The 27,454-nt window shown below is 42.9% G+C and overlaps 2 protein-coding genes across 2 annotated transcripts; one reads left to right on the top strand and one right to left on the bottom strand.

Moving 5' to 3' along the window:
• Positions 1-57: 57 nt before the first annotated feature.
• On the top strand, positions 58-19,589 carry itgb8 (integrin, beta 8). Its single transcript, XM_005753212.2, has 16 exons — positions 58-668; positions 1,596-1,681; positions 5,451-5,622; positions 6,426-6,532; positions 6,968-7,107; positions 7,346-7,511; positions 9,886-10,044; positions 10,164-10,259; positions 10,427-10,519; positions 11,555-11,695; positions 12,980-13,394; positions 13,520-13,742; positions 13,865-13,968; positions 15,575-15,697; positions 16,727-16,893; positions 17,985-19,589. The coding sequence occupies exons 1-16, from the start codon at positions 575-577 to the stop codon at positions 18,108-18,110; spliced, it is 2,412 nt and encodes an 803-aa protein (XP_005753269.1). The 5' UTR covers positions 58-574; the 3' UTR covers positions 18,111-19,589.
• Positions 19,590-20,550: 961 nt separating this feature from the next.
• Positions 20,551-22,808, bottom strand: sp8a (sp8 transcription factor a). Its single transcript, XM_005753213.1, has 2 exons — positions 22,446-22,808; positions 20,551-21,934 (listed from the first exon to the last, which is right to left on the bottom strand). Exons 1-2 carry the CDS (start codon positions 22,464-22,466, stop codon positions 20,738-20,740), a joined length of 1,218 nt encoding a protein of 405 aa, XP_005753270.1. The 5' UTR covers positions 22,467-22,808; the 3' UTR covers positions 20,551-20,737.
• Positions 22,809-27,454: the final 4,646 nt, after the last annotated feature.

Here is a 27,454-nt window from a genome sequence, read left to right on the forward strand (position 1 = left end):
TCTGAGCTCTCTCTCTCTCTCTCTCTCTCTCTCTCTCTCTCATACGTACAGCGGCGTGGTTACCATGGCAGTGGTTAAAACACGGTTATTCTCCTGCTCTCGGCGTATGATGTTCACTCAGCATGATGTTGGTTGCGCGCCGGCTGAGCGCTGATTGGCTCTCCCGTGTGTAACTCCTGCGTGTGCTCTGTCCCGGGATGAGACTTTTACCATCAGCTGTGAGGCGAAGCTGTGAGAAGCTCTCGGAGACGCGTCGCACACCTGCGGCTGGGTGGAAATAGATGGAGGTGACTCGCACTCCGCCGATTGCTTCACCTCCTCTCGTGGCCCACGGGGGAGCGCGCTTGTAAGCTGATTTGACCGGTCGATGTGAATGCCTCTCCGGGATTAGAGGGCTATTTGGGTGAACCACGATGTCCCGCGGCTTGGGCCAGCACTCACGGTTATTGTTCATGCGCCGGCGAACGCACGGTGTCCGGTGTCCCCCGGTTCATCTCCAGTAGCCGTACAGCTCCGCTTCCCGTGTCTCCTCGCTGCTTGGCTCCGGTCTCCTACCCGGTGTGGACAGAATAATATGACTTCCTGGCTACGCACATACGACAGCGCCTGTCTGTGCCTCCTGCTCTGCTGTTTGGTGGTCGCTTTCAGCGGAGAATCGTTCAGTGCCGGTGAGTGGAGGCTCATTGGGGGCTAATTACATCCCATCTCAGCAATTAGCCTGCATCTTGTAGCTATCACTGTCAAGCGATCATTAGCGTCCCCCACATCCCACATTCTCTGTAGTCTCTGCAGGAGGTCACGCAAAAGACTCGTAATGAGCATTTGTTTCATGTGGAGGAGTTACAAACTAGTTATTGATGAGAAGTAATGACAGCCTCACTGCAGTAGCAGGTAACACTCCAGCCCTCTTTGTTGAGCACATTACCGAACATTTAAAATGAGAAGTTAGGCGATTAACCTTCACAGTCTTTTTTGCCAGAGGCCAAGATTTTTAACTGGGTGAGAGTGCGCTGTTAGTGATGCTCAGACCTGCAGCTTTTCTCCTTTTGTCCTACATTACAACCTCACTGAAGCTCCCTGGAGAATAACTCTGGAAAATTAGATTCCAGCAGATAAATCACTACACTAATTCCACTACAAAAAGCCTTTCTTTGTCACTCAGTAAAGTCTGAATCCTTACTGTATTTTTTTCTGCAAACCTTGCATAGACATATCCTGTTTGAGTGCCTAGTTATGGACTCCCTACATATGCACATTCTCACTAAATGATTGGCTAATAATTAGATGTGGTATGGATGTGTGTATTGGTGTTGGACGAGGGGTTACTACTCCAGCAAATCCAGTACCTGCTTCCAGATGGTGGCTGATTTGTGCTGAACAGCCTCTTATGAGATGCTAAGTGGTGCTCCTATCATCAGAAGTGTCTAATGTCCACAGGGGTTCAGCTGCATGGCTAATAAGTGTTGACACACACATTCTTTCATATGCTAATCTCAGATTCTTCCCTCCTCCTCTTGCCGATCTTTTTTCTTCTTCCCTGCAATCATTTTTCTCTCTCTGCCTCCTCCACCTTTCGTCCTCCCTTCCTTGAGCAGGTGACAGCGTGTGTCGGTCTCCTGGCATCACCTCTTGTACAGACTGCCTCAGCCGTGGGCCACAGTGCGCCTGGTGTTTCGAAGAGGTAGGAATGCGTACGAACGTGTGTTTGTGTGTGTCAGAGACAAACGTAGCAGGCATTGGACAGCATTCCTCAGATGACACGAACCAAAGCTTTGATCCAGTCCACAAATGTGAATATAATATGCACGTTAGAGCTCGGCGGCCTGCGTTATGACTCGTGTGAGTTGCGCCGGCCGCTCGTGTGAATGTTTCCATGCACGTTTTCTCAGGCAGAAAGCAGAGACAGAGCCACTTTTCCATCCATGTGTTTAGTCTCCACACACTTACACATATTGCTGATTCCGCCCATGCCTCTATCTGTCTGTGTGTCGGTCTGTCTCGTAAAGAGCCCACCCCGAAACAGACTTGAGGAGCTGTAAAGCTTTCTGGTGCCACACCAGTAACAACACACAGATAGAAAATACCAGACCAAACTGTCAGCATGTGTGCATTTACAGACTTCAGGTGCTTTCCCACCCTGTAAGTCCTACACTTCTTGACATCATCAAGTGGGGCTGGGTTCACTGGTGTGTGTGTGTGAGCCCTCAAACATTACCTCCTACACACACAGAGACACACACACACATACAAGGTCATATAAACTCACAGAGCCATGCTTGGATAAGTATTAAACAGTGCCGGTCTTGTTAATATGCATGTTCACATTTGGCTGTTAATATTCAGAGTCCAGTGAAAAGACAGACTGTGTAAGGAAAGTCCCAGAAAGTCAGTCTGAAACTTTTTGGCATTCAGAGTTGTTACAGGGCAAATTATAGCCACAGGGAACACCATAAATACACACAATCCAGTCCAGGTTTCAGGTTCAGGTCCTGGTCACATAGTTTGCTACAGTTTCAGGTTCTATTGTAGACCACGGTTTTCCTCAACTGCGTGTTTTTTTAAAAAAATTTTCACTCTTTCATCCCTTATCTGTTTCCCCCTCATGCTTTTTAAAAAATGACTGATCTCAGTCTGGCCCATGACAGATTAATTACAGTGTAAATACACATATTTAGGGGTGTAATTTTACAGGGGTTTTTTTTGTGCCACTTCTTTGTATTTGTGAGTTTTTTTGCTACAGTACCAAAGGTCACTAAGCCTCTCCAAAGCTATAAGGCATGACACTGTTACATTCTGCCGTTGTGGCAGCTGACTATTAGGAGAACTTAATCAAGAATCTGAAGACAATAAGGGCGTCTAATCACATTTTGAACTGTCCAAACTAACACTGAGCAAATTTCCACCGTGTTGGAATACACGGAGAATAAATCCGGAGTAAATCCAAACAGGCACCTCCACCTGGTACTTGAAACTGATGAGTAATTTCAAGGGTCCGATAGCAAAAAACAGTCATGGCGCTCATGTCGGGGTAACTCCATCAAAAATCAATACAAGCACACTGAAAGCAATCAGAATGAAAAATGAAACCACTGATTAATTGTGAAACTGGTTTCAGTATAGCATGTTTCCCTCAGTGGAATAAACGAGGGAAGGCTTTGCACGTCTGTGACATCAGGCAGGTGCGCAGGAGAAAGAGAAACGGATCAAAAGTTGCCCAACGGCTCCTGAAGTGTTGCAAGTAAATCCTTTTTTTTGAATGTTTGTCAGTGTGCAGGAGTCTGCAGCATGTGTGAGTCTTTCACTACATACTTCACAGTGAGCTAAGGTTAAAAAATTAACTAATGGGTTAAACATTAACTAGATTACAGCCTTTAAACGCAGTGTTAGGCGTACATTTTTGAATTGATGGAGACGATGGAGACGTCGGCACAAGTGTAGAGAAAATCCTGTAATTTTTCTTCTGACCTTGAAATTGTTTACTCTCGCTCTTGCTCCAGACGGGCTGAAGGAGATGTGCTCATCATACAGATGAGATTACAGCGAAAACATGGCTTCCTTGTATGCTCTGTTTATAGAGTTTAAAATTGCAAGTGAGCTATACCCTACAGACTTTTGTGATATTGTGCATGTGGAAAAAATGCTCTCCTATATTAAAATTTATAATGTTAAATAAAATTGATGAAATTCAAACATGTTGTTTTTTGAAACATACACTTCATTTGAACTTGTAACCAACTAACTGGGGAACATATCCTACGTAATTTTGATAAAGGGCAGTACGTCTTTAACAGCACTCTGAAGCCATTATTACCTTTTATTATTTGCAGTATATAAAATAGTGTAGAACCCAGAGAAATCTGTGAAAGCAAAGGGGAAAGAAAGGCTGAAATCCAACATTGAATGGCCTTGATTTGTTGCCCTCAGGCAGCACTCAATTACACAGTGGAAATCACTGAATGGCTTTTGGAGCACTTTTAAAACCAACGTCAACCAACAAACAGACCGTCAATGTATGCACACTTATCCACAATGAAGAGGAGAAAAAAGGATTTATACAAGATGCAGAAATACAGTTACAATGGGTGGGCCCAAGCTCATTTAGGAGGGTGCAAAATTGACCAAACAAAAGTCCTTTTGGAAATCAAGGACGCCGCCTCCTGTGGGCTGAAGAAGAGACAGACCATCTCAACCCCCGCCATCTGTTATTTGTATTCATTAGCGCACATGGCGTGAGTGACTTACATGTGCAAAGGCACCGTTAATATTCAATATTACAGGCCTTGAAGTCACATGTGCTCTCATTGTTGTTTAATAAAAGAAGGCTTTGCTTAATTCGTCAAGATAATGCAAAATGAGTCCTCTGTCACCTTTTGGAGACATTTTTACCTAAAGTGTTGTTAGCGTTTTGTTGGAAGTGAATTTGCTTTTTGGAACAAAAACAATGACATTTCAGGTTGTATCATGTCAACGACACGTTTAAATTATTTGCTCATCCGTCCATTCCCACATCACCTGTGACGAAGCTTTTGCAGATGAATTTACAGTGAAGGTGAAGACTGAGACAAAGTATGGTGGAAGCAAGAGGTGTTTATTTGCCCACATGTATCTAACGCCATGACAGTTAGTGGTAGATCAAGCTTTCCAACAGCAACAACAATCTCTTGTCTAATGACAAATGGCAGCTTTAAATACTCTCAGCTGTTTAGGACTAAACCATTATTTACTCCCAGGTGAGTTTACCAAATTGTAGCATTCCACCTTCTATATACAATACACAATCTGAGTTAATAAATAAATACATTTTATCATTCTCTGATAATTAAATATGTTATATTTTCACCTTATACCTTAACCCTATTAAAAAACCACCAAAAACCCATGTATAGAGATTTCTCACACCTCCTTAACCCATGGCCTCTCCTGGAACCTTTAAATGTCCGGACCACTGGGGAAATATTTGCCCAAACACCCTGGAGAGGACACAGAAAAGGTCTTTGCACCAACACTTTTACCTGTAGACTTTAAACACACACACTTGCTTAAGTTTTACTTGGCAGTAGACCTTATTTGCTCCCAGTAACAACCTTTCCTCACAGACAACCACCACACTTCTCAGTGAGGAGCAGCTGTGCAGGACCTGGAGCAAAAGGCCACCTGCTAATTATTAAATAACTCAATAAATATTCAATAAATAATTAAACCTCTTGTGTGCAAATGGTTATTGATGTGCAAGTCTATCCTTAAAGTGCAGTGCTCAATAAAGTGCTTTTAATAAAGTGCAAAGGTGCTTCTAAAGTGCGCAAGTTACCACAATACAAATTATACTAGTAAGGAAGCCCTCTTCCTTACATCATCCTAACTCGTTTTAGATACAGGGTTGGATTTTAAAACCAGCATATTTTGAATGAAGGGCAAACTGACCATTTTGAACTTTATGTTTTCACCTGTAGGGCTTTCTAGATGGGGCGGGGCTAAGTCAGCGCTGTGACTTGCCAGTTAACCTGCTCAGGAGGGGCTGTGCACTGGAGTTCATGGAGCAGTCAGAGGTTAAGGTGGAGGTCAACGCCACCATCAGCAGCACACAAGTTTCCCCAAGAGACATCAGCATCACCCTCAGACCAGGTAGATGACGTGATAACTTGGGTTGGGCGTAAAAACGATCAGACTCTCTTAATAATGTGTTCAGTATGCAGAAAACACACCATTGCAGCGATAGTGTATTATTTTGTGTGCCCAGCAGGGCAGTTTGTGAATGTGCTGAACACCAGTGCAATATCAGAAAATAAGAATGTTCTTGCGGGAAAGAAAAGGAACAAAATGTGAAAAATCTCACCTTCTTTAAGGATCAGGCCATAAGACCTCATCCACATCACATGCGGTGCTGTATTTAGTAGCTCAGCAGCACAGCGAGTACTGCCTGCAGCGCCGTATGGGAGCATACAGCACCAAGCGGTGGGTGTTCAAATTTCCACTGACTAAAAGTGTTAACAGTTTCCGAGATGGGTGCTTCAAGAATCACTGTTAGTGTTTAAGCCTTCAGGAAAAAAAAACTATAATAAAGGCATCATTGTGGAGAAATGGTGCCCTAAGCACTAAATGAAGTCACAGTCCCAGTGTGAGTGTGTGTGTTGTATTCTGAGCTTTTGGTAGCTGGTTCGGCTGCTGCGAATAGCAGTGCAGTTAGTCCCCTTCCACTGAAATCGCTGTCCTTCCTCGTAATTACACACATATATATATATAGATGAGCAGCAAAGTGAGAGTAAAGGGAAGATGCCTCGCAGTCCGGACAGTTCAGCCAACCTCTACCTAACAAATGTTTCACTGCATCTCTGCTTCACGTAGATGCTGGTGCTGCAGTGCACCATGCAGTATTTTTGAACTTTTGCTCATTGCAGTTTATGTTGTGCGTGTGTGTTTGTTTCTAGGTTCAGCGGCCAGTTTCATAGTGTCGGTGAAGCAGCTGGAGCGTTATCCCGTGGACCTGTACTACCTGGTGGATGTATCGGCTTCTATGCAGGAAAACCTTGATCAAGTAGGTTTGAAAATGCTTGTCTGTCACTCTGCTGCTCAGTGAGTCAGTGAGGATTTGTTCCACGCCTTCTTCTTGAAGGTTCTATATATAAATATAGCTGCAAGGACTATTTGCTGTGTAAAAACATAATTAAGTCAAGGCTTGCATAAATGAGAAGTCTCACCAGGATCTATAAACAGTAAGTAGGCCCAGTGAGATGGACACTGACTTTATAACTACTACAGATTAAACTTTTTTTTAAATGAAGCAGAGGAAATGGGAAGTAAATCAGCTTCTTTTTTTGTCTATTGTGCCTGATTTATTCTGGATCATCTTCCAAATCTTCTTATTTTATATCCTCTTGCACGCCTCCTTCTTTTGCTCTTCCCTTCTCGCCTGCTGCTCTTTACCTGTCCTTGTTCTACCTCTCCAACCTGCTTTCTGCGTGCTGCACAGCTGAAGACGGTGGGTGTAGCTCTGTCCCTTCGTATGACGGAGCACTCCTCAGACCTTTGGCTGGGTTTTGGCTCATTTGTGGACAAGCCTGTTTCTCCTTACATCAACGTTCATCCTTCGAAGATCCACAATCCCTGCAGGTAAGATCATTTGTTAGCTAGAGTCGGCAGATACAATGATACACTCGAAGAGGGATGTCATCATTTCAGTGATCATGTAAAAAATATATACAAAGATGCATAATTTAGCTTTTTAGTTGCTTGGGGGAACATTGTCATCAGGATAAGCTGAGCATATAACAAATAGCTCTGCAGTTCCAAATCTTGCAAACAGGACCTCATTTTTTAATTAATTTATTTATTTTTTGTCTCTCACAAGTGATTTTGAAATACGCTGTCGACCAGCCCACGGCTTCCACCATGTCCTTAGCATGACGAGCAATATGAGCGAGTTTACGCGGGTGATCAAGCGCCAGCGCATCTCTGGAAACATGGACACACCTGAAGGAGGACTAGATGCCATGCTGCAAGCTGCAGTCTGCCAGGTGGGCATTTGTTCATATGTAGTTTGCGTACATGAATGCATATAAAACTCCCTCAGAGGCTGTTAGTGACGTATAGTGATGTGTTTTAACAGCACAGGACCAATTAATGTAGTTTCTCCACCCTTACTCGATCGTGCTGGCTCAACCCTGCATTCTCATAATTGTTGTTGCTATAATCCATCAGATGTATTAGTTTAGGTTGCAGAAATAATCAAAGGCTTCCCTAAAACAATATCATCTACATGGCAACATGTGTCACTCCATAGCCTGTCTATATTGCCTCCACAGTGCAAGTTACCCTAATGCTCACTACATACCACTGAGACTTCTGGCTTTTGAAATGTGTGTTAATAACAAGCTCCTCTTAATTCAAGTCATTATTTGGTAAATTCACCTTTGGATGCTGTCACAGCACTGAGTCTGTGTGGACAGGTCTGAGTCATGGTGGCACATCTGGACACTGCAATTGTACACCACTCCTCTTTGCAAAACTCCTCAAGCTCTGTCAGGTTGCACAGGGTCAGGCATGAACAGTGCTTTTCAAGTCCAACAACAAATTCTCCATTGGCTTGAGCTCTGGGCTTCGATTCAACCACTCCAAAACACTCACCTTGTTGACTTTAAACCATTTCCGTCTAGCTCGTGCCTGAATGCTTCGCGTCTTAGGTTCGCGTATTAGGTTGGAATTCTCTTGGAGACTGAATCAGATGGTCTTTCAGGATTTATCTATCATTGCTGTATTCATTTTATGTTTTGCCAGAGATGGCGTGTTTGCCAAAATATATAGAATGTCTGTTGCTACCTTAACAAAGTGTCTAGTGTGATGACTTAAAAAGTTGATTTTGGTCTCATCAGACTAGAGACCCCAGACTCCCACATGCTTTTAGATGAACTTATCCCCTCTCTTCCATAAAGCCTGAGCAACATCTCAGGTGCTGAAGCTTTTAACTCCTTCAGAGTAGTCATAGGTGTCTTCGTGGCCCCCACCTTACTGGTGTCCTTCTCACACAGTCACTGTTTGTGAGGACGGCCTGCTTTAGGCAGATTTACACATGTGCTGTTTCTTCCAGTCATGACGAATTTAACTGAACTCCAGGGGATTTTCAGTGACTTGTACGCTGACCTATAGTTTTCCTAATCTTTTCCCCGACTTGCTTGGAGCGTTCTTCTGTCCTCATGGTGTAATTGTTGCCAGGAATACCGATTAACCTTGACTGAATCTTTCACACACAGGTGTCTTTATACTACAGTCACTTGAGACACATTCACTGCACTTTGGTAATCTGCACTTCATTAACTGTGAAACTACAATTGGCTGGAGCTCTGCTGAATTAGTTCAGTTACTTTAAAGGGTTTGAATATTTATGCAGTGACTTATTTATTATATATTTATATATTTTTGATTAATGTTGATTAATTTAGCCCTGTGTCGAATTGGCGACTTGGTGTATCCCGCCTCTCGCCCTATGGTAGATAGACTAGATAGATAGTCTATCCACCACCACGACTCTGATAAGAATAAACAGAGAATGGATGATTAATTTCCTCTACTTTACAGTTTCTTTAGTGAATTCTTAAAAAGCCAAATTATATTGACCCTGATTCCATTCCAGCCAAGTGGTAGAGTAGACGCTGTATATGTAAATCTAAGGGGTGTTTTCTAATTGTAAGTAGGTGTTAAATCTGCAAATGTAAAAGAAGCGTTTACTCTTTTCTGGAAAAATAGTGGCACCCTGAAAGCAATGCATATTGCCACAGGAATCCCACTAAGTATTAACTCCACATGTGGGGTATGGCAGACACACACACTCAGATTCACAGTTGCTTACATTATAGCTTCTGCGGGGGTTATGTGTCACACCATGCAGGGGGCCCCTGAGTAGCCATGTCGGAGAGAAACACCACAGTGGTCATCAGTCTAGAAATAGACTCCATTATGCCAGGCCTACTCACTAGGTTTCCCTAAATACACACACACTTGCACACTGGCCCATTTTCTCACGCTGAGAGAAAGGAGTCACTGTATGAGTCACAGACATAAAAATCGAGACTCCCGGTTCTTTATTTAATTGGACATTACAGAAAAGCCTGATCATCACCGAAAATAATCCAGTTCACATGTGTAAAATGTTTCGCCTTGCATTTTTTCCCACACTTGTAAATCCTTAAAATGTGATGCATGCACATTTTTCCACATCACTCCGTCATGATTTAAAGGAATAACAAAAACCACTCTGCAAAAACAGGCTGCAGAGACGTTCAATAGATCTCTGCTTGTGTTTGAATTTTTTTGGTATTAGGATGAAAATATGTAAGTTTTGCTAAATTAATGGCCAAAAATAACATTGCACGTTGCCTTCCTTCTGCATTTTAGAGGGCTGTTGGTTGGAGACCAGAGGCAAAGCGTCTGTTGCTCCTGATGACCGACCAGCCTTCTCACCTCGCCCTGGATAGCCGGCTGGCAGGGATCGTCGTGCCACACGATGGTCTGTGTCACCTGGAGGACAACGTCTACAAAGGCAGCACCAGGATGGTGAGGAAACTTGCAAAAGCTAAAGCATCAAACTTTAAGCTCACATAATCTCACTTTAATGTGGACCAGATGAATTACTACAGGCTTTGAGGTGACAGGAGGTTTACTTTGCTTTTCAGGATCATCCCAGTTTGGGTCAGTTGTCTGATAAGCTCCTTGAAAACCATATCTACTCCATCTTTGCTGTGGAAAAGCAGCAATACCAGTGGTATGAGGTAATGTGCCCCTACACGTGCACTTAGTAATATACTGAGAAGGCATACAATCAGCCACAGATTCTCAAGTTTTGACTCATACATATATTTCAGGAGCACATTTGAGAGGGGAAGATTTTTAAAACCATTACGTTTTTCTCTACTCTCGTCTCCCTTTCCTTTTCCAGGAGCTGATACATCTGCTACCCGGCTCCTACCTGGGAAAATTAGGCCTCTTCCAGGCTCCGAATCTCATTGACCTGGTGGTGGATGCATACAAGGTACAAAGCACTCAGCTACACCTCCCCTCGTAGGCTCTTTGTCCTCTTTGTAGCGTCTTATTCATTCTTTGGACAAAGACGGGAACAAGTGAAAGGTGGGAGAGACGAGAAGAGCAGCACTGTGAGAGCTGGAATCACAACCCCACACATTCCTGGCTCAGAAATGTTGAGACAAAGTTTGCTGCCGGTCTGCTGAAGCAACACGAACTTTTGTTGTTCTCCTTGACTTGTTGAATCATGCGGACTGAGTAATAGCGCATGTCCTGTTTGAAAAGTGCGTCCTGTTTATGTGTACCCCAGAAGTTGAAGTTTGAAAATGGGGAATGCAAGAAAAATCTTAAATGATCTCAAACTTAAAGTGCTTAAGTTTGGGGAAAATTGATGATGGGGAGAGACCTAAAGCCTGAAGAAAGAAAAACAACAACAGGAAACAACACGGACGAGAACTTGAGGTTACAGAAGGTTAAGGTTTTGTATGTGTGTGTGTGGGTGAGTGAGACTCACCACGGGGTTAATTCTGTTGGCAGAGTATAATCTTGCCTCAGGCACAGCGCTCCATTGTTTGCTTCGAGAATCTGCCGAATCCACAGAATCGGGTGCGCAGCCACGCATACGTGCAGAAACACACACACATACACAAACAGCGCCGCCTGAACAGAAGCTGGCATTATAATGGCTATCAGATCCCCACAGAAACCATGCGTCCTAATCAGAGAGGGACACAAAGATGCTATTTTCGGCCCCACCTCCTTGTTCCCACAAATCCCTGTATTTCAGGAAGAAAGAGAGGGCGACAGTAAGGGCTTTCAGGCAACATGTGACAACTTTGATTAATGAGCCTCTTTTCCCCCCCTTTCTTTCGTCATTGCTGTTCACTCACACAGATTACGTTCATTAAAATTTCAAGCTGTTCCTAGCATTCCCTTTTATCTTAACCTACATTGCTTTGTAGTCAGCACAGTAAGCTATGATAAGTTTCTTTATATCAGGCTCTCAGTGTAATGCTGCTTGTCTCTCTGTTTTCGATGTGCCCAGAGGTTGTTATCAGAGGTGGTGGTGTCCGTGTCGGTGGAGGACAAGGCGGTCAGCAGGTACTGGGTGTCTGTAACTCCTCTCTGCCCCGATGGATCCACTGCTGCAGAGCACAGTTGCACGGGGGTGCAGCCCGACCAGACGGTAAACACCCAGCAGCGTCAGAGCCACCAGAGATGTCACAAGGCATATATTAGTTGTATCAGATTACCCTGACATACACAAACGCCCTCGCACTGAGAGCTTTACGTGACAGAGAAGATTTGGTAAATAATCCGAGCTGAGCGGATTACACGGACTGTATTTAAGAGGAAAACATTTCCATGTGATTTCGCGACCTTTTCCTCCAGAAATCCCTACCTCACCTAACACGAGAGCCTCGATACAGACAAATAGGACATTTATATTTAGAATGAGGTCATTGGACTTGTACTCCTTAATACCTGTTCTGTTATCCAGCAGAGAAAAAGAAACCTTCACCAGTGCCGAGAGCACTTTTTGATATTTCTCAGCTGTGCACGGTAGTTTTTCTACTTAAGCAGCATGACTTTATCAGAGGTTACTGTAGCTGTAGCAGCCAAAGAGACCTTTGCTTTGGCACTAATTGTAGCATCTTCAGTGCATTTGGGAATGATTTTACTCCCCTTAGCTTCCTGCGAGACTTCTTTCATCACATTTTGGGGTTCTAAACTTTTATTGAACCTCGGCATACTAAATCACTGCTCTACAGAGTTACTCCACTGTACAAAGAAACTCAGGCCTTTTAATCTGTGGGTGGATTAGAGACGAATTATGGAAACAATTACCAGAATGGAGATAAAAATCAATAGAAAGGCTGACTGTGAACTCAAAGCTTTGGCATGCGCAACTTTCCACATCAGCCAACAGAATAATTGTTCAAATTCAGCCTAAGAATCCATTTTTCTGTCCAACTGTTTGAGCTGTTAGGGATTTCTGTAATCATGCAGCGAGATTTGGCTTATTCACACCTTTTAGATTTACAGCCTCAGTTTGGTGCAGAAAAATGATTTCTGTATAATCCACATCGCTGTGTAAGTGTAGAGGATGTTTAAGATAGTCTCTCTGATGTAAATGTCTATGTCAGCATGCTTACAACAATACTGAGGGCCTGAGTTTAGCATGTTAACTAATGAGGATGGCATGAGATGTGGTCATTTAGTCGTGAACAAAAGTAGTGAAGAAACTGGAATTTCTACCTGCTGTTGCTAGGCAAACAAGACGCTCTATCACTAAATCGATGAGGTTCATAGCATAAAATATTACGGTAGTTCTTTTTGAACTGGGCCATGGTGGTGCACCAGATGACCAACTGACCTTGCCGCCCACATAAATATACAACTAGAACACAGCTCTATCCCTCTTTCAACATCCCCTGCTGCTCTTTATAAACATATTTGTTTTACGCAGGTCTACTTCAATATCACAATTGGCCAGCACTCCTGTCCTGATGACGGTAAAGATGAAGATGTGACAGTCATGGTCCGTCCCGTGGGTTACAACGAATCCACTGTTGTGAGGATCCGCTCTAAATGTCAGTGCACATGTGGACCGGCGGGACAGTGCCGTGATGCCAACGCGTCACCATGCAAACAGACCCAAAATGGCAACAATCAGGAGGAGAGGCCGAACTATGGGATGATGAAGGACTCGGATTCAAACAAGAACTGCAAAGCAGATGGGTCTGATGTGGTCTGCAGTGGCCGCGGAGTGTGCGAATGTGGGAAGTGTGTTTGTGAGCAGAGCAGGCTCGGTGCAGTGTACGGGAAATACTGCGAATTAGACGACTTCTCCTGCCCTTACGAAGGAGGGCTGCTGTGTGGAAGTAAGCGGGGCACACTCTGAAAATTAGTTCATAGTGATACTGCTAATGTCAAGATGACTAGTGCACGATTTTTCTTCGTTAACTTCTCTAATGCCTTTTCCTCTCATCTCTCTCCTGTCTCTCAGGTCGGGGTGTGTGTGTGCTAGGTGAATGTGTGTGTGAGGATGGATGGACAGGCGATAGCTGCAACTGTCCCGTCTCCACAGCAACCTGCCAGTCATCAAATGGCTTGCTTTGCAGCGGGAGAGGGAAGTGTGTGTGTGGTAAGTGCGTGTGCGACGACCCCCAACACTCCGGAGACTTCTGCGAGCGTTGCCCTGCGTGCCAAAGCACCTGCCAATCATACTGGTAATTAGCGACTTATATTTAGTACCGCAAAGCACGATGGGAGCTCCGACAGATCGAGCTGTATGCTTGAAGTTGAAACTGTAGTGATTTGTTATTTCTGTTTGCGTTGCTTTGCCTCTTAGGACGTGTGTGGGCTGCCACCTTTCTCATGGTCTGACCCAAGAAGAGGCGGGACAGTGCAACCACACCTGTGCACCGCTGGTCGGCTACATGGATGACATGTCAGGTAGAGCTGGTGTGATTCAATTCAATTTTATTTATATCGCACCAAATCACAACGACTGTTGCCTCAAAGTAAATAATAGAGAGAAAACCCCATCATATGACCCCATATGAGCGAACACTTGGCGACAGCGGGAAAGAAAAACTCCCCTTTAACAGGAACAAACCTTCAGGTTCAGGTTTACATATTTGTAGTTTTGTGGACACTAAAAAGGTTTTTTTCTTTAATTGAAGCTACGACAGATTTAGCTGTTTTTAATAAAAGCCTTGGCTCAGTTTGAATTTGCTCTTGGGTTTGAAATATATTACTTTGTATTTACTATTTAACAAGCAACCCTTAGAGCTGCTTGTATTCATCTTTTTTTGGTAAGTTTGGCAATCTATAAAAGCAACATTGACAAGTTACACGAAGTGCTGTTGCACATGTTGGCAGTTTATTGCCTGCATTTTTGAGCCAAAGCCATTTGGTTATTTAGAAGCAGAGCGACAGATGGATTTCACTGAGAGCTGAGCATACTGCATGATAGCAACATGTCAATCACAAGGTAGCCCCGAACTAAACCACATCCTGTTTTAACACCTATTATACCTTAAATAATACAATCATTGAAAATGAATGAAATGAAAAAAGAACACCATGTTTTATTAAGTATGACTTAAAACTGTCTTCAGGGGCCATAAACTCACAAGGCAAGCATTTGCTGAAGTCATAAAAGAAGTGGAAAGTTGGGTTTCCCATAGATAACTATGTATCCTGACCTCGTTTTGCAACCAGAGATGCCACCCCCTGCTGGCCACTAAAAAGACTGCCTCTACATCACATTCTTTTTCATATACAGTTAGAGTTGCATTTCTGACCACCTGATGAGTGTAAGCCTACTATTCACTGACCTTTTAGCTCAGTTTTGTTCTCCACTGACTCCTAAAAAATCAGTTTCTTTAGCTTCAAAATGCTTTGTCTAACAGTTGGTCACTATTCGAGAATCAAGACCCCAGATTACTGAGAGGATTTGTATAGTCAGATTCTCATTGCACACAGATCTTCAATTACTTAATTTGGTTTTACTAAAATAAGGTTGCCTTCATGTCATACATTGTTATGCACTGAGCACTTCTTCTCCACTCTCTTCTTTTCACTCCCCATGTGTTTATATACCGCTGCAGCAGCATTAAATTCATCACATTTGTGTCTTCTCTCTCCCTTAGTCTGTGTTTTGTCTCCCTATGCTCTCTTTTTCTTTTTGCTTCTGTTTCTTCTCTTCTCTTTCCCTTCACAACCCCCACCCATCAAGGCAGATGGCTGCCCCTCCCTATGCCTGGTTCTGCTGGAGGTTTCTTCCTGTTAAAAGGGAGTTTTTCCTTCCTACCACAAAGTGCTCGCTCACAGGCAGGTCACTTGATTGCTGGGGTTTTCTGCAGAATTCTGTAGGGTACCGTGTAAAGCACCTTGAGGCGACTGTTGTTGTGTGATTTGGCACTATATATATGCTCTGCAGCAGCACCACTCTGATCAATTTTTTTGTTTAAACTAACCCTCCAGGATTTGTTCTGGATCTTGGATCTATGTCTGGGTCTCACTGCTCCCTCTCTCTCACTGGCTGTATTTTCAGGTCAAGCAGGGGAGACGTGGATTCACTGCATGTACATCAGTAACGACAGCTGTCGCAACAGCTATCGCTTTCAGACCAGCTCGAAGTCTGGTCAGGCTCAGCTTCTTATTAGCACAAGACCAGGTATGAAGTCAAAACTCACACACACACGCTTTAACTTGGGGTGATATCCGTTGATACCTCTGCTGCACTAGTGCACCCTGGTGTATTTGAGTCAGCAAGCCTGCTGTCAGTGTTACAGCTGTAATTTAGATTTCCCCTCAGTTTCCATCTCACTTTATGGATTTTTCTTTTCAATCATCCACAAACACACACACACACACCTCCTCACGCACAAACACGTACACACAAACACACAATTTTAAACCTCACAGTTCACATTTGCCCTCAGTCTCGCACACATTATTATTGCACATCTAAGTGTTACAGATCACCCCGCCACCCTTACACCCCACCCTTTTCCAATTTTTGGAACAGCACTGCTCATTGTGCATCTCCCCCCCATCTCCCCCTATCCCCTCAAGCTTCCCTCCAACCACCCCCTCCACCCCCCACACCCAACGGGACACTCTCTTCCTGCTCACACCCACTCCTCCCGGGTGCAGCAGGAGCCAGGTCTCTATGGTAACTCTGTTACAAAATGTCAGAGCAGTCTTTGGGCTCTTTGTGTCGAGCAATCAGCCCGTCATCCACACATGCTCCCCAGCAGATACACAGCCAGCTGACTGTTCAGTACCGCAATAGTGGTACAGCTGCCGCCGAGCGAGCTCTGTGTGTGTGTGTCATATGTCATTTAAATGAGTAGCTCTGCTTTGTACTGCCTTTTTGTCTCCCCTGTTTTTCAGTGGACAGTCTCTTTCCTCTTTTAGTAACTTTTATTCAAATTCATTCATGCAAGTCCAACGTTTACATCCAAAACATACCATACCCAGCCTACACCTGGGTTTAGAGCCACTGAAATATACCTGATTAGCTCTTCACAGTTTCATATTGCTGAATCTGTACTTTTAGTTTTATTTAATCTGTACTTTCATGTTGCTCAAAGAGGATTTTGATCAAAAATACTCCAAACTTTTGTCCCCATCAGTGAACAATACAATGTTAAAGCTCTGCACAGTAAAACTGAGTGTGTTTATGTGTATGTGTCTACAGACTGTGTCAGCAGCAGCCTTCGGCTGGTGAGAACTTTCTTGAGCGTGTGCGCCCTGACCGTGTTGTGCGGGCTGGTGGTTGTGGCCGTGTCCCGGCTGTTGCTGCAGAAGAGGCGGTGGTCACCAGGGGGCACTGTTGAAGATGCAGGGTACCATTGCACTGGAAAGGTTAGCTCTCTGATATCCTTGAGGAATTTCTCAGTGCTGTCTGATTTTAAATGAGAGCCAAAGTGTCCCTGGAGCCCTGAGCAGCAAAGGTTCATTAGGATATTTATGTGAAGTAGTACCGGCAGCTGAAACCAGCAGTGAGGAATGTGAGTGTGCTCTTAGAGGTACAGCTGTGTTTTACATTTCCTCCCAACTCCCAGCTCAGCATCTACAGTTTCCAGCTTTCTGACCTTATAATGACATACAGCACTTTGGAGAAGAGGAAGATGGGAATTTCTTAGCAATGGTTACTGGTTAGGGGTGGCGAGGGGGGTTCCTGTTTATGGCACTGCTGCAGATCATCTTAATGATACTGACGATTGTGGATTGTGTTTAAGAATCAGGACCATCTGTCTGGTTAACATTTACAGTTCTTCACTGATTTTTTTTATGTCATTTTACTGTCAGGGGGAAGTTTTGCTTTTGAGTAACAAAGACTTACTCTCCACTTCTCAGTCATGGGAAAGGCCACATAGACTTTGAGTTTACCTGCCTAATATCCACCAAGGGTTAAGTTTAGCATGTTTAGCCACATGCTGAACTTTCAGTAAATAGGGGACGCATTTAGATTTCAAATAAAGCCACAGAGTTTCTGTTAAAAGCTTTTCCACGTGGGTGTTTGAAGCAGGTGAAAATGCTATAAAAAGGGGAGGACATTAACCAAACCCAGTGACCTGGTGGCTGTTAAGAGGTTAAGATCCTCTGTGTACCTGTAAAGGCTCCAGAAGGACTGTGAAAATGACCCTTAACTCATAATCTTGGCTTTACCAACAAATCTTTACCAGAAATAAATCACAATTAAACAGACTAACACTTTGAGTTCTCCACTAATATGAACACTCACAAGCTGTAACCACGGAAACATCTGTCACACATGACATGTAGGAGTCATGTGGGGGGGAAAAGGCAACTTGTAAAGCATTATGGGAACCGTAGTATGTAGTATTTTGGACTAATAGTGAAGAAGTCTTCTGAAGTGAGCATCTGTGTTCATCTCAGACTCCAATATTACTGACTGCATATTTCTGTTGCCCCCTCCCCTTCCCCACCAGGATCTGTCATACATTCCTACAACCAATGAGAAGACTGTCACCTACAGGAGGGACCATCCACCTGATCGCCCTGTGGAAATGCACATTCAGGTTCCTAAGATGCCCCTGGGTGACCCCTGGCAATAAAAGGTCATAACAAAGGCAGTAGAGACATATAGAAGCAAAGCTGGACTCAAGGCTTCTTTTCTGCCTCCTAACCTTCATAAAACTTTAACCAGCGGTACGTAGTACGTAGAGACTCAAGCGAAGTAAACTATGAAACCTCCACGGGATTTTATTTGTTAATCGAACTGACCAAACTTTTATTGACTGTGTGACTGACGCGGCCAGTATCCTGGGAATCCTGGAGATGAAGACGAAGAGCACAAATTCCCCACCTTTTGTAGGAGCAGGGAAGCTACTTCACCTTTACAGGGTGAAAGTTGATCACTCCGTGCTTTTTAGCCATGCATGAGTAAGTGTGCATGTGTGAGTGTGCATGTGTGAGTGTGTGTGGTGCAGGTGCACATATGCTTTCTATTTATTTGATAGTGACAACACTACATATTAATAAAAAATAAAAAAAATCATGTGACTGTGCCAGACTACAATAATCCGACAGTACTGTCTCCCTGTCTTAGTCTGCCCCCATGTGGTCAGTGTAATGTACGACATTTTCTTTCAAATAACACACATTACTGACCTCAGCTGTGTTGCCTTGCATACACCAAGTGACTAAGCAGCTTGCTTTTATTTTATTGCGATTACATTTTAGTCACGCATGGCGAATCTTGTCGTTTAATGTTTTTATTTCTGTTAACATCGGCTGCATTGCAAATTAGTGTTATATCATGGCATTGTGTAATGACAAGCAAGAATACTTTCATTTGATTGTCTTTTGTTAATAATCTGGTTAGACTTGCACTAGAACAATTGCATTTTACTACTGAAAAGTGTGGGATCTCTAGGCATTAAAGGTACCTAAGTGTGTTTAAAGCTAATTCACTGGAGGAGTGGATTAGCTCCACTGGAACACTGGAATGACAATGGATATAGATTTATATTTTACATACTGACATAATGGCAGTTGTATCATCAAAAGCCTGAGAATGTGAACTCTGTATCAGAATAATGTCTGCATTTACCTGCTGTTTCACAAGTATAGACTAATACACAAATCTGCTCCAAAGGTACTGAGATCAGAGGTGGAACTTCACTCTTCAGCAAATTTAAAGGATTAGATCCTCTGAAACCAGAGTGCCAGTTTCGTGACTTGTTGAGAGACTTTGCTTGCCCACTCCTGTTCCTCTTTTTTTTTTTTAACATGTTGTTTACAGCATTAGCTGCTCTGTTTTACTGTAACCTCGGAACACTAATGAATATTTATTATGATTCTATTATATTTTTTATGTTTATTTGATTTGTTATGCTATATTTGAGTAGCGGTAAATAGGTAGTGAATACTGTGAGCTGTCTCTGTTTCTAAAACTGAAATGAATTCAGCAATAAGGTATTAATCATCTCATCTTACCGGGCATTATGTTCGGAGTGACAACAGCACTTTCTCTGTAGTTTTGCTGTCGATTAATGTGTAGCATGACTGTTTTCATTCCAATAAAAATGTGCAAGAGTTTTTAAACTGTTTCTTGAACTGTGTTTTATTAATTTATAGTTATTCTATTTAGTTGTATTTATTTAGGCCCTGTGGCCCAAAATTTCATGTACATTTTTTTTTTTTTAATGAAAAATAGGCAAAAACTTTTTTAATATTCAACCATGACAGTCCCTGAAGACCTACACCAGAATTGAAGCATGTATACAACTCACTACACATTTTTAATATCTGTTTGTTTAAATATATTTGTGTAGATGTGCCAAAGATTTTTACATTTTAATTTATTTTATTGGTGCAACAAAAGATTGCTGCATAACCAGGACCTGCATTCAATATTACAGTCCAAGCCCATGTGATCCAAGCAGCTGCTGACTGCATAAACTGAACACTAGGTGGAGATCTCCACCTACACAACTGTGTTTAAAGCTCACTGTGAGTATTCACTCCAAGTCTCCTACTCTTTACAGCATTTTTTAATAGCAACGTCTTTTCATGATTGAAACAAAAAACTTAAAGCAGATTTTCCCCCCCCCCCCCATAAAGCAGCAGCTGACGTCACTGACTACAGAACTCTTTGTATCTAAAGGTGCAGATGTGCAGATGTGCCTACTTAAATAGAATAAAATTGTTAAATTAAAAAAATAGAATTGTTATGTATGTAGTTTTTTTTATGGTTTTATATATAATCACTGCAAACTGAAAACTAAGACTTTGCTTCTGAGGCAAATTGTAATATACAACAAAACTTAGATTATTGCATGTGAATAGTTGTTTTGTTTTTAATTGAAAATTGCCCCATTTATTAATCCCAGTGCAACACAGACTTTCAAACACGAGTAAATTATAGAAATGTAGTCACTCAAACTTTTTTATAATTTATATATTTAATTACTATAATAATGAAGTAAAAGGGGATTATGAAAGGCTCGTTTTTCTTCCTTTTTTAAATTAAAAAAAGAGAATAAATTAGGCAATAGAGAAATTAAAAAAGAAAACAAAAACTAAACGACAGATGAGTAAAAGATTTTTCATAGAAAGGTACAAATAACAGATGAGGTATAAGCAGAGTGATCCATAAAGTGCTGTTTCAGTTCAGAGTCCACGGCACGCTGTAAAGCAAACAACCCACGTGTGGATTCGTCGGGTTCAGCTCTGTGGATTATTGCACCGCTCTCTGTCCCTCGGTGCTGTGCAGTCTCAGTCCAGGGCTCGGGCTGCCGCTATTGTCCGTGTCGCTGGTGCCCTTCGTGAGCCCCGGCTCCCCGCCGTCCTCCGGACTGTGTGTCCTTGCGTGCTTGCTGAGATGGTCAGAGCGCATGAATCGTTTGTGGCAGAGGGGGCACTCGAATCGCTTCTCCCCGGTGTGTGTGCGCAGGTGCCGCTGGAGCTCGTCAGAGCGCGTAAAGCGTTTCCCGCAGAAAAGCCAGTTGCAGACAAACGGCCTCTCCCCGGTGTGCCAGCGCAGGTGGGCCTTCAGGTGCGAAGTTTTGCCGTAAACTTTACCACAACCTGGGATGTGGCAGCTGTGCAAGCCCCTCCGCCGGGGACTCGTGCGCCCTTGGCCGAGGCTCTCCGCCTCTTGGCAGTTTGGACAGTCACAAGTGGTTCTACCAGAGTAGCGCCGTGAGGAGGAGCGGGAGGATGGGGGCAAAGAAACGACTGGGGAACCTGTGAGAGGAGGTGCCGCCGTGACCGGAGGCTCTGTGTAGGCTGCGGGAACAGGTGGTCTGAAGCCGTCGAAGAGATGTTGCGCCGCGGGGAGCAGGTGCTGAGAGGCACCAGGGCTGAAGTTAGAGCTGTAGTCACTGTAGCTGCTCAAAGGAGAGGGTAACCCGACTGTGTTCTGTGCGTCCACCCAGCTGCTGCCCATATCCCACCAGGCAGGAGGCCCGTTACCAGTATCCCCCACGGGTTTGAACCATGGATCATAGGGATGTGCATGCATCCTTGGATATATCCCGGCTATGCTTTCAACCGAGGAGGGAAATTTGGTCAGAAGCACGGGCCGCTGTGCGTGTGTGGAATTGGGAACGCAGTTGTCCGGTGGCACAGCGGGCTGGTACATCGAAAAATCATTCCCTAAAGAAGAAGTAGCAGCTGTCACAGTGAAAGCGCTAGAGGCGTCATTCAGTCCGGTCCTGCTACTCCTGGAGGTCCCAGAAGAAACCCCAAACGATGTGAGGCAGGCACCCAAGTTGCTGGTGACTTGCGAGCTCCTTCTCCACGGATGGAACCCTTTGACGGGTCCGGGGGCTCCCTCGGAAACAGTAGGGGAGCACGAGGGGCTGGGCTCCCCAATCCTGCTGCAGGTTTCGGCCAGCATGGCCAGCGGGGTGCTGCCCAACCGTGGCTCCTCCTGCGGGAACACAAAGCACGCACTTAGAGCCAGCACGCCACTGAAACCATGTGCGCAAAACACGCGTAAAATGAAGCATGTAAATCAAATGAGTTGGACACAGTCTGCAAAACACAAATGAAGCTTACATTGTTGTTGTTTTTTAACTTAACCAGCAAAATCACAGCAGGTGGGATAACTTAGTAACTTATAAAACTTTAACTATGGTGGGCAAATAATCTTTAAAAAAAATCGCTTAACTTTTCCATTAGACGTAGCAACTCGCCATCAATAGCGCAAGCTGTGAAAGCTAAAAATGTAGATGGGAAAAGAACTAAAACTCGGTTAATTTAAATAACGATACTTTTATTATAAACAGCGACATTTAAACGAGATAAAGGAAATAAAATAAATATTAACCGAATAAGCAAATGGACAGACCCTTTTAAGAATTTGCTTTTGCCAAAAAATTAAAATTAAAATAAAAAAATATTCAGAGAAAAACAAAAGTTGCGTCGAAATGCAAACTCACCCCAAGCAGTGTGGCAGCCATGGACTCCGTGCAGTGATATCTTCTGCTGTCAGTGTCTGTGTGTGCTCTCGGTAGCTTGCGTGATCGGTCTGTTTTCCTCTCTGACTGCTTTGGTAGTAGTTGTATCTTCCCCGTGGCTTTGAAGTGGCGCTAAGCATCCGCTGGCCAATCAGACATCAGCTGTCATCGTCTCCAAACATTCGTGCTCGGGGTCGTCATAAATTTCAAACGTTGTAAGCGAGTATAGTTTCAAAGTAAGAGTGAGAGAATAGTTTAAAGTTTAAGGCATGAAATTCAAAAGGAGACACTGAAGCAACAGATGAGTGCGCAGAAACGTTCTTCCTTCTCACCACTTGGTCAAAATACACGTCATAACGCCACAAAAAGTGGCAGTGAATAGTTCCGTGACTGATTTAAGGCATTTCCTCATTAGGTTAATAAAAATGTAGCAGCAGTAATGCCATTTAGTTTCACGTGTATTTATATTTGATGCTCCATGTATTTCGTTACTGGACTTCGAACAGCGCAAGGCTCCATGATAAGGCAAAGTAGGCAAATTGCAGCTAAAATCCCCCAAACCTATTCACTGCCAGTTAAATTTAAAGCTGTGTTAAGGTGAAGTTACCCCTTAATTTAGCAATAAAAAGGCAACATTTAATAAACTAAAAAGCAACTATGATGGCATAAGGGGATTTTGTGCCATCGGCCAAGAAAGATAATGCGTGCTAGTAAACACAATAAAATACACAAGGGAAGCTTTCTGTGCATGTAAAACAGCAAAGCGCAGTTTTGTTTTACTTATGTTGTGAGTTCACTCAGAGGGAAAGGCTGATGAATGGGAGGCTGGTCAGGTCCGTCCCATCCTGTCCCTGGGGCGTATCCAGTCAGCCCTGGGGGAGGGAAAGGAGGATACCATCACTGCCTCTACAATTTCATCTTATTCAACACAAAACAAATTACTTTTTAAAATAAAGCACCTCTTTCTGTTCTTTTCCCCAATTTTATAACTCATTTAGACACTTGGCTAAGCTCAGACTAACAGTGGGAGGAAGTAACTTTTATTATTTGAATAGATAGTCCTACACTTAAATCAGGCATGTTTAACCTTTGTGATGACACAAGCACCCTAGAAATAACCTAATGTAAGAGCAAAGGCACTTATATTTCATTTGAATTTCAAATGTAATAAAACAGCAGGATTCAAGCTACTTTCCTCATTTGCTTGATATACTGCTTTCCTGCCCTTACCTCATCGCTTTGACTATCCTAAATGAAGTCAGCTCCACACTCACAGAAAAGTTAATCACATCTCACAGTTTAAATCAAGCGGCTGCTAGTGTGCATAATTATTTTTGGTGTTGCAATGCAAAGTCCAATATATCATTTTAGCTTAGATTTCATGTACACTTCAAAATGTTAAGGCAGATGTTTGTTGTTTGTTTCTTGAAGGAAATTATTCAGCATATCCTTGATGGTTTAAACACACCAAGATACTAATATCTCAAACATATGATGTACAATGGATTGACTTACTTGACCAGTGGCTAGATTAGTAGTTTATAGGCCTAACAACTATTCTCCAGGAAAATAACAAATACATTGTTGGTCTGCTGTACTTGCACCTTTTTGTAAAATGTAGAGAAGCTAGACAAGCAGCTGCAAAGCCTTTTTCATTTTAAGTAAGTAAGGATGGCATGGTGCATCAGCTTAGATTAGAGGGGTACTTTACCCCAAAACCAAATTAAAATGTAATTTAATTTAAATTTAATTTAAAATTAAATTAAATAATGATACTTCCTACAGTCAATTTAGTTCTTCTGTAAATTGAACCAGGTGGCTTTTGTATGGAAGAATTTTTGTGCCACCAAAAAAGAGAAAAAAAAGTGAAGAAATTGAATTTCAAAATTTCAATTTAATATCTTAAAATTTTGACTTGTCCAGCAGAAACTAAAAATTTCAAGTAATTTAACAATTTCATATCCCAAATTAAATTTTTGACATAATAACCCAGAATGTTGTTTTGTTTTGTTTTTTCTTTTTTCTTTCTTGCATACATTTGCTTTGTTGTATTTAAAATAAATTTGAGTGAGGTCAATGTTTTTAGATCTTATCTCCCTGGAAGAGCTGCATAAACACTGGAGGTGATTCACAGAGACCAAAGATAGTGAATGATTTCGTGAAGCAACCATGAACGAAATAACTGCTGACGATGTGAAGTGGGCGGGACCTGTAATAAACTTTTGGGCAGACGACTGAAGTGACTACCAATGAGACTGAAGAATACCGTTGACTGACATAAAACCACCTATAGGGTTACCTAGGAAACTATAACCTGCCAGTCCAAATGACCAGCTGTCAGTTTCAGAGAGAAATATGTAACAAACAAAAAGCATTCAGTATGTACGGTTTAAGGGGCGTGGCTATGTTGACTGACAGGTGTCCCAGTACAGGCAGCTGGCTCAGTGTGCACTAGGCCGACCAACCTTTGTTTGTGCTGCTGCTGTCTTTTTGAGCTTTATATCTGTCATCTCAAAAATATATATATGCTTTAGTTTTGAGTGAAACTGTAGCTCTTTATTAGCACTAATTAGCCGATATGTGTGTTTGTGAGCTGCACCCATACAGTTTGAGAATGTAACGTGCTAAACAAGCTAGCTAGCATTAGTTGTTAAAGGGGAATTCCACACTTTCATTCATCTAATGCAACTTCTCAATCCAGGAAACCAAAAACAAAACAGTGACTGCCATGTTGAAGCTTCAAAATGCAAAATCTAAAAGCAGTGGGTGCCACCGTGATGTCTTTGGTTCTCTTTCATACCGTCTACACTTTACACTGAGTTGTTTCTACAATTTCTTAGTTCAGTTTGTTTTGCAGCTATTGCTAAATCCACTGTGCTGTGGTGGACAATGTCACAGCTTTCAACTTAAAATTGGCTTCATAAACTTGATATGCTGGATTAGCTTCAAATGAATATTTGCTTACTCTACTTTGAAATGAAACCCAGAAAATAATTTAGAAGTTGGGCTTCATAGCTGTAAAATTTTGGATTTGGGTATTTTAGTTATTACAGCGAAATCACAAAAACACACACCTCTCAGCAGACTGGATGAAATGAGAGGCTCTGCTTTCCCCCACAGCCTCGGGCAAGGCCATATGCACAGGTGGAGTTTACAGTGGGCCATCTTCCCCTAAACCTAATCGCCATCTTCACAAGCCACCCAAACAGCTGTCCCTCTTTTCGAAGCATTCTTTTCCCACACTGAGAGTGTGTGCGTGTTTTTGTATGTGTGTGCTTTAAAGGCCCCCAGTGAAACCCTGTCTGAGCCTCAACCTGCTCCTTTAGCCACGATAATGACCGCATTATCACGCGCCATCGAACGTCAACAAAAAAAGATTGTCGTGGGCTTTCCAATCACTTTGTGGGCACTGAGACAGAAAGAGCTGGGAGAAAAGAGTGAAATAAAGATCTGGCACTTCTCTGGGAGAGGGGTGGGTGAAGTATTTTATTTCTCCTTGCTTTTTCTTCCCCATCTCCTCCTTTTGTAGGTTGGAGCATAGTCAGGAGTGATCCAGAGGGCAGGCCAGCCATCTTGGTCAGCTGCCCTGCTGAGACAATTAGCGGGAGAATCACAGAGTCAAACGACAAAGCTGCTAAACATGACAAAAAAATATTCATTGTAACCAGGGGGTAGCCACTCAATTTTAGTTAAAAAAAAAAAAGAAGCATAGGTTCCAGACCTTGCGACAATCAATGTGAGGACACACATTAAGACGTTAAAATAAAATAAACTTTCTTTTCTAAAGTGCAGGAAAAGTCATCCAGGTGAGCTGTGCGCCAGGATGTGCCTGAAGCAGCTCCTCCTTGGCTTCCTGTAATTACTCCACTGAGAGGGCACGTCCGCAGCCTGTCTGTCAGCACGGAGCTGATGGACGACTGTAGCAGCAGAGTCAGGGAAATTAGTTTGAGTTGTTGTGATGAAATCATAAGATTCACCCCTCTTTTTTTTTTTTTTAAGAAAAAACCATCCCATAAAGAATCAGTACATAGTGAAATCTCTTCGACTCATTTACCCTTTGTATGCTTTTAATCTCTCACATAGCGTATAGCAGCTTATTGAAATTCTAACGCTTATAAATGATACAATAGCAAGAAAAGATAAATATAAGGTCATCAGAGGAGGACATCTTAAAAAGTCCAGTGCTTTAGAGTAATGGAAAGCAAGCGTAGAGAGGACTGGTTTCCATTGGTTTCATAGATTATCCCTTTGGTTAGTGGATACAGTGACAATAAGCTGCCCTGAAATCTGTAGAAGTTTACCCTCATTTTTCTGTCGCTCTCATGCACATACAGGGGTCAGAGAGGGCATCTCTCATCAGCCCGTGCAGCAGATTGAGGGAATCCAGGCCAATGTAATTACACTGTTGAACGGCTTCATTCGCATTCATGTATACAGCGCATATACATACACCAGCAGACAAACCCATTCATGAAATTAGAAAAAAAAAAAAGAGGAGGAGGGAGGATTTGTCAGTGAGGAGAGAAAGGTTGGGAGGATGAGTGTGTAGACACCTCTGCCGAGTTTGTTTGGCTCAAGTTTTGGGATGAAGGTGAATTGAAATTGCACTTTATGAGCACTCTCTTTCCTCTCTTTATTCCGCACACACACAGACACACACACACACACGCTGAGGGTTAGTGTTGATGGATGCTCGGGGTTTGTTAAGTCGTACATCACAGAGGTCATTTAACCTGCCAACACATCTGCTGTCTCTGCCCTCAGAAAGACAGGAAGAGGTGGAGTGAGAAGAAAGATTTATAAAGGTGGGGAGGAGAATTATGCAGGGTGTGAGAGAATGAGACTGTGATTAGTAACTGGAGTGGATGAAAAGCTCTCATTCAGTCTCACTCGGAGTTTCACTCATACACACACACACACACACACACACACACACACACACACACACACACACACACACGCATGTTGTGCTGAAAGTGGTATCTTTTCAA

This window comes from Pundamilia nyererei, unplaced genomic scaffold (genome assembly GCF_000239375.1).
Source record: "Pundamilia nyererei isolate P.nyererei 1_Seehausen unplaced genomic scaffold, PunNye1.0 scaffold00413, whole genome shotgun sequence".
NCBI classification, from domain to species: Eukaryota; Metazoa; Chordata; class Actinopteri; order Cichliformes; family Cichlidae; genus Pundamilia; species Pundamilia nyererei.

Coding starts and splice junctions, on each gene's coding strand:
- itgb8 (XM_005753212.2), top strand. CDS start 575: ATGACTTCCTGGCTACGCACATACGACAGCGCCTGTCTGTGCCTCCTG. Junction 7,512..9,885: donor TGCAAGCTGCAGTCTGCCAG/GTGGGCATTTGT, acceptor TCTGCATTTTAG/AGGGCTGTTGGTTGGAGACC. Junction 13,969..15,574: donor CTACATGGATGACATGTCAG/GTAGAGCTGGTG, acceptor CTGTATTTTCAG/GTCAAGCAGGGGAGACGTGG.
- sp8a (XM_005753213.1), bottom strand. CDS start 22,466: ATGGCTGCCACACTGCTTGGG. Junction 21,935..22,445: donor TGGCTGCCACACTGCTTGGG/GTGAGTTTGCAT, acceptor GTGTTCCCGCAG/GAGGAGCCACGGTTGGGCAG.